At 48.0% G+C, this 10,179-nt stretch overlaps 1 protein-coding gene across 1 annotated transcript; it reads right to left on the bottom strand.

Moving 5' to 3' along the window:
• Positions 1-1,235: 1,235 nt before the first annotated feature.
• Positions 1,236-9,855, bottom strand: LOC141121779 (gastrula zinc finger protein XlCGF66.1-like; the record flags this gene model as incomplete). The annotated part of the gene is made up of 5 exons (XM_073611497.1): positions 9,798-9,855; positions 3,511-3,607; positions 1,930-2,057; positions 1,526-1,660; positions 1,236-1,439 (listed from the first exon to the last, which is right to left on the bottom strand). Coding segments are annotated over exons 2-5 (474 nt in total), but the record flags the coding sequence as incomplete, so codon positions are not given.
• Between the last annotated feature and the right edge of the window lie 324 nt (positions 9,856-10,179).

The following is a 10,179-nucleotide window of genomic DNA, read 5'->3' as shown; positions in this document are numbered from 1 at the left end:
CCTCTGTGACTTGACATGGTGACCTCCTTGTGCTCTGTCCTGGTGACTCCCCTGTGCCCTGCCCTGGTGACGTGACTCCCCTGTGCCCTGCTGAAGTGACTTGTCTGTGACTTGACATGACGACCTCCTTGTGCTCTGTGCTGGCGACTCCCCTTGTGCTCTGTGCTGGTGACTCCCCTTGTGCTCTGTGCTGGTGACTCCCCTTGTGCTCTGTCCTGGTGACTCCCCTTGTGCTCTGTGCTGGTGACTCCCCTTGTGCTCTGTGCTGGTGACTCCCCTTGTGCTCTGTCCTGGTGACTCCCCTTGTGCTCTGTCCTGGTGACTCCCCTTGTGCTCTGTCCTGGTGACTCCCCTTGCCCTGCCCTGGTGAAGTGACTCCTCTGTGACTTGACAAGGTGACCTCCTTGTGCCCTGACCTGGAGACTCCCCTGTGCTCTGACCTGGAGACTCCCCTGTGCCCTGCCCTGGTGAAGTGACTCCTCTGTGACTTGACAAGGTGACCTCCTTGTGCCCTGACCTGGAGACTCCCCTGTGCTCTGACCTGGAGACTCCCCTGTGCCCTGACCTGGTGACATGATTCTCCTGTGCTCTGTCATTGGTGATACCCTTGTCTAATTTCAGTTGAAGATGAATTAAGCTTCTTTGCAGAAAAAAAGCCAGCCTAAGTTCCACATTAGGGAAGTACAGTGTCTTGAGAAAGTATTCATACCTCTTTAAATTAAAAAAAAAATGTTGTCATGTTACAACCAAAAACGTAAATTGATTTTTATTTTTTATTGGGCTTTTATGTGATTTTTTTATTGGACTTTTATGTGATAGACCAACACAAAGTGGCACATCATTGTGAAGTGGAAGGAAAATGATAAATGTTTTCAAAGCTTTTTTACAAATAAATAAAATGAAAAGTTTAAACATGCATTTGTATGGCGCCCCCTGAGTGAATACTTTGTAGAACCCCCTTTCACTGCAATTACAGCTGCAAGTCTTTTTGGGGATGTCTCTACCAGCTTTGAACATCTAGAGTGTGACATTTTTGTCCATTCTTCTTTGCAAAATAGCTCAAGTACAAAATTATTTTAGGGGTTTCCCAAGACCTCAAATTTTTTGCCAAGAGTTCCTCAAAGGCAAAAATGTTGAGAAATATTGGATTAGAAGAACATTAGAAGACTTAAAGTCATTCTAAATACATCCCAGTGTACTGTGGAGTCAGATTTAACCCCCTTCATTACACTCACCTCTCCAGTCAGCAGGCTGAGGATCTCCAGGGTGAGGTTCAATATCATCTCATTCCAGGGAAATTCCTTCCTTACATTCTTCACAAAACTGACATTCTGCCGATTGTCCATCATGACATCCTTGTAGAGATCCTTGTGTCCTTCTAAATACTCCCACTCCTCCATGGAGAAATAGACAGTGACATCCTGACACCTTATAGGAACCTGACACACACAATGATACAGTCACCATCCAGACACATCCCTTGTCTGTTACTGGATAATGTCCCAGAATTCCCAGCACCGCTCACCTCTCCTGTCAGCAGCTCCATCATCTTCTTGGTGACTTCTAGAATCTTCTGCATGTTGTGTCTCTCAGGTTTTAGGGAGTCACATGGAGGCACTGTGATGGTCATATGATCACCTGACTTCACAAGAGGAAATCTCTGTATTGAGGAACCAATAGGAATATCATGTTAGAATCCCAGAATCCTCCTCACCTCTCCGGTCAAGTCTGTTTTATTAATCGAGAGAAGAATAATGTCATGTAACCTCCCAGAATCCTCCTCACCTCTCCGGTCAAGTCTGTTTTATTAATCGAGAGAAGAATAATGTCATGTAACCTCCCAGAATCCTCCTCACCTCTCTGGTCAGGTCTGTGTTTTATTAATAGAGATAAGAGTGATGTCATGTGACCTCCCAGAATCCTCCTCACCTCTCCGGTCAGCAGGTAGATGATCTCCAGGGTGAGGTTTAGTATCTTCTCAGTCATGTGACTCCGGTCCTCCTCCATCCTCATTGGTGCCGTCATTTGATCTATACAGGTCTCCTTGTAGAAGGTAACTTTGGGAAATGAAAGTAAGAATTATTTAGATAGTATTGGTCACACAATAATAGGATGTGGATGTGAGGGGGTAATAGGAGGGTTGCTGTACATTTAACGTGGATGTAAACCCAAATTTTTTTTTTTTTTTTGATGTCATAATGTAGAGTATAAGATTTCCTATCATTTGAGCCCAGTCTTGCCACAAAGAGTTAATCCATCTCTGAGCAATCCTCTTTTATTGTTCAGTGAGATAAAACTTGATAGAGAAAAACTTTGTCAAATCCTCCCCCTTGCTGTGAGTGACAGGTGATTTACATCTCGTGCACTAGACTAAGACATGCAGTATTTTTTAGTTCCCTCCCCCACTCCTTTCTTCAGCGGCTCTGCAAGGATTGGCTGTTCCACACCTCAGCATGATTTGGCATGCTGAAGTCATGTGGTTACTTTTCTGTCTTTTCACTGGATGTTAGAGATCATAGCAGAAGTTCAGTGTTAGAAATACACAGAAAAAATGCATATTGACAAGAGGAGTGTAGAGGTGGGCGGAGAGTCTACTGACTCCACCCACTGAGCTCCAGACAACAGACCCGCCCACAGAATCTGCAGGTTTTTGGGTCTCATAACAGACAGAGGGGAGACATTTGACAGGTAAAGATACATGCAGGAGGCATGTATATCCTTATAGATAACCCCTATGGCAGTAGTTTAGAAAGGATGACATTGGGTTTACATCCACTTTAAGAAATACTGCCCCATGGGAACACATTTAGTAAGGACTGTTTAGTGTCCGATATATTTTTTAGCTCCTGGGACTGTCTTGGCCTGCTGGATCAGATATTCCCTTTTCTCTGTTGGGTTGTTTGGTTTCTGAACTGGGTTTGATTCGTTTTAGATCTTCAGACAAGGAATGATAAATACGATCCTTCCTTTGACTTATTGGCTCTGAGGCAGTGATGTGAGGACAATGTCGGGTCATCATGATGTCCAGGAAGGGGAACTTGCTGACTTTTGGCCGGAGTTGCCAGATAATCTGGCTGCAAGGCTCCAATCTCCGTCAGCCTGCTGACTGACAGGAGTGATGTCACTGTCAATTTCTGCAATAAGAAAGGAGATTGGATTGGACAGCAGGAGGATGCTGCTGGTGGAGTAGAGAACTGTGGGGGAGGAGTCTGTTCTGTTCTCTCCAATAGCAACCCAGTGTGGGTAAGAGGAGGAGGACAGCGGGGGGAGGGGTTTGTTCTCTTGGTCTATTTTTGTCCTGCAACATATTTTTTGACCAGTGAGATAGTGAGGTGAAGGCTTCCTTCACTTGCTGGTAGGAGTTCCTCAAGGAGGTCGGAAAAGTGCAGGTGGGGTGGGAGGACATACAGAGATCAAGAGCCCCTATGAGCCCTAAAGTCCCCTCTTCCCTCAGAGCCTTGCAGCCTGGTTACCTCCTCAGAGCCCCCACAGCTTTTCAGCCCCACTAACCTCTCATAGTTATTCACTCCTATTACTTCCTAGGAGGCCCCCAAAGTCCTTCTGCTACACTTCCTCCTCAGGGGTCCCAGAGACCTTCAGATGAACACTTAAACAGAAGAAACAGACAGCGCAAAACCTAATTACTAAAACTCAGCAGCTGGACACTGTAGGTCAATATACAAAACCTAAAAAGACATACACAAAATATAGCAGTGCAGCGCTCAATACAGGTGAGATGTATACACATAAAATGTACATATTAAAACGTACATAAATAAAACGCATGAGGCAAAGTCCCAAAAAGTATATCTTAGTCCGAGGAGATCAAAAGCTGCCCACTTTCAGAAGGGGGATCCCTCAGTTGGCAAGGAAAGGGTGCAGTGGTGAAGTGATAGTATAAGATTGTATTCGTTGTATCACCACCAATGTGAACCTCCACCAAGGGTCTAGGCTGCTCACCTTATTGAGTGGACCTTCTGCGTTAACAGCAAGGTCACTCATGCATTCCCTTCCACAGGGTAGATTATGGAGATAGGGGTCCACAGGCAGTATCCCAAATTCAGTCTCATCGGTTGATATATATCATGTTAAAAACAAAAATTACAGGACATAGTACTCTCCATACGTAAAGGTATAAAATTTATTAAATAAGAAAACTATTACTCACAAAGCAAGCACTGTTTCCCAGTGCAGGAGTATACAGCATAAAATGAACCAGATGGGTGGCTGTACTGACATCACAGAGCCCCTCGCACGCGTATCGTCAGTGTGGACTTCCTCAGCGAATCTCAGATGAAGTAAACCCTCAGTGGCTCCCAGAAGAGTCCTTTAATCCCACTACCACCTCAGAGACCCCTTAGCTTCTCTAGTTTACTCAGAACCTGTGGCAAAACTACCACAGTCTCAAAGGTCACACATGCGACTGGGCCTTGGTGTTCAGCCAACGCGGGGGGAGGGTGGCCAGGACAGCAGGAAAGGGTCCTGCTGCCAGAGTAAAGAGTCCCAGGATCAGTGGTGGCACCCCTGGTGATCGCCAAGTAGGATTGCTGAGAACAGGGTGGGTAGCACATTCAGCCATTGTAGAGCCCTCTCTGTGCAGAGTCCCCTTGCGGTCCTTGATCTGCCAACTCCTCCCCAAGCTCATCCCCTTACAGATACAAGCTCAAAGTTCTCCATACTGGGCAGACCCTGCACCCTGTGCTTGCTCTGCAAGACCCAGCACTGATGCCAGCTGCAGCTCATGGGTGCCTGTGTGTGGGGTGGGGGTCCTCGAGATGTGTGGAAGGGCAGGATCAGCTCTCCGCACATCTCAAACGCCTCTCCTACCTCTGTCAGCTACTCTCTGGAGTTTCTGCCCAGCCTGCTGCCCCTCACCTCCTCCCAAACTCATTGGAGTCCCTTCCAGGGCAGTAAATATTATTGCCCCTTCATCTGCCCCACCCATTCCTATCTATCCTCCTCATCTCATCCCTCTGCCACCCCTGCCCATAACCCCTCTGACTGGCACTTTAGTTCAGACCCCCTTCTCTCCCATTCCTGCACCTCATGCCACCCTTTGTCATCACTTGGGAACTTCAGTGGCTTCATTATGCCATGTTTGGGGTCACAGAGAACAAAGTGCCTTGCTGGGCACTGCAGGATGTGATCGGCGGAGGTGAGCCCTATGTGTGCAATCTGTGGAGGTGAGCCCTGTGTGTGCAATCGGCGGAGGTGAGCCCTGTGTGTGCAATCGGCGGAGGTGAGCCCTGTGTGTGCAATCGGCGGAGGTGAGCCCTGTGTGTGCAATCGGCGGAGGTGAGCCCTGTGTGTGCAATCGGCGGAGGTGAGCCCTGTGTGTGCAATCGGCGGAGGTGAGCCCTGTGTGTGCGCAATCGGCGGAGGTGAGCCCTGTGTGTGCGCAATCGGCGGAGGTGAGCCCTGTGTGTGCAATCGGCGGAGGTGAGCCCTGTGTGTGCGCAATCGGCGGAGGTGAGCCCTGTGTGTGCAATCGGCGGAGGTGAGCCCTGTGTGTGCGCAATCGGCGGAGGTGAGCCCTGTGTGTGCGCAATCGGCGGAGGTGAGCCCTGTGTGTGCAATCGGCGGAGGTGAGCCCTGTGTGTGCAATCGGCGGAGGTGAACCCTGTGTGTGCAATCGGCGGAGGTGAGCCCTGTGTGTGCACTCGGCGGAGGTGAGCCGTGTGTATGCAATCGGCAGAGGTGAGCCGTGTGTGTGCAATCGGCAGAGGTGAGCCGTGTGTGTGCAATCGGCGGAGGTGAGCCGTGTGTGTGCAATCGGCGGAGGTGAGCCCCGTGTGTTAGCGGAGGTAAGCCCTGTGTGTGAGGTCAGAAGGGGTGAGCCCTGTGTGTGAGGTCAGCGGAGGTGAGCCCTGTGTGTGAGGTCAGCGGAGGTGAGCCCTGTGTGTGAGGTCAGCGGAGGTGAGCCCTGTGTGTGAGGTCAGCGGAGGTGAGCCCTGTGTGTGAGGTCAGCGGAGGTGAGCCCTGTGTGTGAGGTCAGCGGAGGTGAGCCCTGTGTGTGAGGTCAGCGGAGGTGAGCCCTGTGTGTGAGGTCAGCGGAGGTGAGCCCTGTGTGTGAGGTCAGCGGAGGAGAGCCCTGTGTGTGAGGTCAGCGGAGGTGAGCCCTGTGTGTGAGGTCAGCGGAGGTGAGCCCTGTGTGTGAGGTCAGCGGAGGTGAGCCCTGTGTGTGAGGTCAGCGGAGGTGAGCCCTGTGTGTGCAATCGCTGAACATGAGCCCTGTGTGAGAGATCGGTGGAGGTGAGCCCTGTGTGTGAGGTCAGCGGAGGTGAGCCCTGTGTGTGCGATCAATGAAGGTGAGCCCCGTGTGAGAGATCGGTGGAGGTGAGCTCTGTGTGTGAGGTCAGCAGGGGTGAGTCCTGTGTGTGCAATCATCAGAGGTGAGTCCTGTGTGTGCAATCAATGAAGTTGAGTCCTGTGTGTGCAATCCCGAACATGAGCCCTGTGTGAGAAATCGGTAGAGGCGAGTCCTGTGTGCAAGATCGTGGAGGTGAGACAATGGCGGAACTACCAGGTTGCAAAGGTCGCACTTGCGACTAGGCTATAGTGTTCCATTACCACGGGGGAGGGGGGGGCAAAGACAACAGGAAAGGGTCCCACTGTGGAAGTATAGGGCCACAGAATCAGTGGGAAGGTCCCTGGGACCAGTGGGTCAGGGGGCCCTTCATGTTTTTTTGCATCAGGTCCCTGAAGGTTCTAGTTACACCTCTGCTCAGTCAAAGCCCTCAGTATTTTCCTCCCTCTGACACCAATGATGGAACATATTCTTCTTGGCAGGCTGGGGAATGTTTTCTTCCTCCTGACTAGCAATGTAAGGGGCTCTATGCTCCATACTCCTGACCCCTGCACTCCATTATTGTGTTGGCTGCATATTGTAAGGATTTCCCATTTGCTGCCTGTGTAGTGTAATAATTGCCCTTTGTAGGCCATGTATGGTCAGCACGGTCATTGTTTTGTCTGTTTATTGTCAGTGCTGTTTGTTTAGAGGACCATATTATTAGAATGTATCTCCAAAATGAAGAGAATGTTCCGGCCTCGTAAGTGGGGAAATGTTCCAATTCTGAAGGGTTTAATCTACAAATAATAAATGTTCGGGCAGCGCTTGCACAAAATATCCTACCCCCGCCCAGATTCCTTAACCAGTTATAGCCCAGAATTACATCTTCTATATTATCATATATCACTAAATTCCTACAAAACTTTATGTAAAATCATCAATAATTGGTAAAACTATATAAAAATGCATAAAACGGTATGTCCGGATGAGAAGCAGGACAGACGTGCAGTAGATGAGCTCCGCTTCTACCTAATCCTTCTGACCATCCTGCTACAGTGGCTGATTTGCGGCCTTCGGGTAGGATGGCTGGAGGAGAGAGTGGCTCTCTATGCTAATGACTTACTACTCTTCTTGAATGATGCTGGGCCTCTCTGCAGGGTGCCCTCAGTATAATGAACACCTTCCATTACGGGTGAATTGGCACAAATCCCAGTTGTTCCTGGTGTACGAGGGGGCTAGATCCTCCGCATCCCCATCTCTCATGCTGCAGTGGGTGGACCACTTTACTTATTTGGGAATTGTGATATCTAGACATAGTAAGGACTTTGTGAGACTCAACTTGGATCCTGTATTAGCTGGGGTTTAAACCAAACTAAAAGCATGGAGGAACCTCACTCTCTCACTAATTGGACGCATTAACCTCCTAAAAATGAGGGTCCTCCCCAAATTCACATATATTTTTAGGAACTCTCCTCAGTGGCTCTCAAAAAAACTCTTTAATTCCATCAAACAACTTTTCACGTCCTTTATCTGGGGATCAAAACCGCCCAGATACAAATACACTACTTTGACCAGGCCAGTGGATGGGGGGGGGGGGGGGGATTGGCCCTTCCTGATTGCTACAAGTATTTCCTGGCTGCCCAGCTAGTGACTGCCCATTGGTGGCTTCAACCTGACCTAGCCAATTCTGCCATAGTGCTGGAGGCAGCCATAGTCAAATCCCTGGAGGCCTTAAAAGGGTTGTTGTTTAGGGGGAAAAAAAAACCCTCACCACCTTACTCCCTCTATGAATAACACCATACAATCATGGAAAATGAGTGAAGCCCAGCAGAATTCCTTTTCTCTACACACACCATTGCGGCTGAACCCCAGTCTTCCACATTTCTTCACCATCCCAGATCCACAGGCTTGGGCCAAACACCAAATTGTGAGGCCAGAACATATTATCATGAACTCTGAGTTGTCTTCTTTTAATACTCTGCAATGAAAATTGAATGTACCGGCACAAGCCCATTTTAGATACCTCCAGATTGCTCATGCCTTCAGGTGCCAATTTTTGGGTCAACGGGTAACTCTGACTTATTCAGAATTGGACTCTACCCTCCGAGTGAAAGACTTGGAAAAGCCCACATCTCAACTCTATGGCTATCTACTAGTGGTTGCTATCCTCCCTCTGCAGGAAATGGGAGGGGGACATCCCGGGACTGGATGAGGATGACTGGAGGGAGATTTGGGATTTCCCCTTCTCCCCTCTGGTCTCAGCCAGAGATAAGATGGTTCAACATATAATACTACACAGAGCATATTATACGCCTCACAGGCTCCACAGGATGTCTACGGCACACTCCCCACTGTGCTGAAGATGTACGCACCAACCTGGGGAGTTTTTCCACATCTTTTGGGGCTGCCCAGCAATGCAACTCTACTGGCAGGAGGTCTTTCAAGTGATTAACAAGGTAACCAAATTTCACATACCATGTGGCCCGAGATACTGCTTGTTGGGTTTGGTGGAGCAACTGTCAGTGACCATGGCCAGGAGAATACTTATCAGTATATTATTATCATCTTACGCTCGCGAAGCTATCACAATGCATTGGAAGTATTCATTCCCTTCTTCTGTCCAATTCTGGAAGGGATTGATAAATGCCAGTCTGCCCCTGTACAAGGCCACTTATGCAAACAGGGGTTGCCCGAAAAAATTTAATAAGGTTTGGACATGTTGGCTCCATGACGCCACTATGGCAAGCGGAAATGAATCCTACTCTAACCGAAATATAGTCTCTAATCACTCACTTAGTCATGAGAGGAGCATTCTAATTTGTATCTTAGTATCCCAAGTTTGAGCATGGTTAATCCTGAACTGAACCCTCTCCCCACATTGGGGTAGTAGTTTAGCAGACTGTTCTGTTTGTTTTTTTTAATGTTCTATGTGCTGTATGAGAATGTGACCCGTTGGTCTTGCCCCTGCGGGGGCTACAGCTGTATGTGAAATTGAAAACTCTAAAAAAATTATTTTCAAAAAAAAAAAAAACACCACATAAAACAGATGAATCAAAGGCAAAAATCTAAATTCAGTCCAGCTGAAACATTTGTATTGAGCTAAAAATGTATTTTTTATTCCCATCTGGATGTTTTTTTTTTTCTAAAATTGCCCCCCACCCCTCCAGGTTCGCAGCTCATCCAGCCAAAATCCAGTCCCTTTCAGTCTCCTATTGTGAGACTCGTCATAGTTATACAGAAATCTTCCCTAATCCCAACCTTCAATTATCATTTCATTCCCCCCACATACAATGTCTGGAACCGACATTTACTGACATCAATAACTCCCCTCGTGGTACAGACCAGAAATTCCCTCATTGTAATATACGGGGTTATTCTACATTTCCACACTATATATGTGTGTATCATCATCTGCTGGAGATAAAAGACATCACAGTGACTATGGAGGAAGAGGACGGACATGACGGGGGGGGTTACTGGGTGTAAATAGAAAATAAGATCTTATTACCTTCTCTGCAGCCTCTTCCAGCAATGTCTTCTCTCTACTTCCTCCAAATTCACCTCTCACCCAGAACTTCCTGTCTGTACCTGACGTCACTTCCTGTCTGTACCTGACATCACTTCCTGTCTATATTCCATAGAGACTGCCAGTGTGGGTGGAACTCAGAGGAACTGTGGCCCAGAGAAACATCTTGTAGTGTGAACACGGCCTTGTGCTGTGTGTGTAGTATGTACTGTATATCCTTATAGATGCAGTCATCTTAAGGTTGCCACCTCATCCCTTTAGACCCGAACACATATGAATTACACGGGTTCTGAGACTAATTTAATGCAGATAAGGCACCAAGTAAATTTAAATACCACCTTAATCAGACACAGAACCTGTGTAA

The sequence above is a fragment of the Aquarana catesbeiana genome, unplaced genomic scaffold (genome assembly GCF_042186555.1).
Source record: "Aquarana catesbeiana isolate 2022-GZ unplaced genomic scaffold, ASM4218655v1 unanchor230, whole genome shotgun sequence".
Taxonomy (NCBI): Eukaryota; Metazoa; Chordata; class Amphibia; order Anura; family Ranidae; genus Aquarana; species Aquarana catesbeiana.
This window is presented reverse-complemented; position numbering and strand designations above follow the sequence as displayed.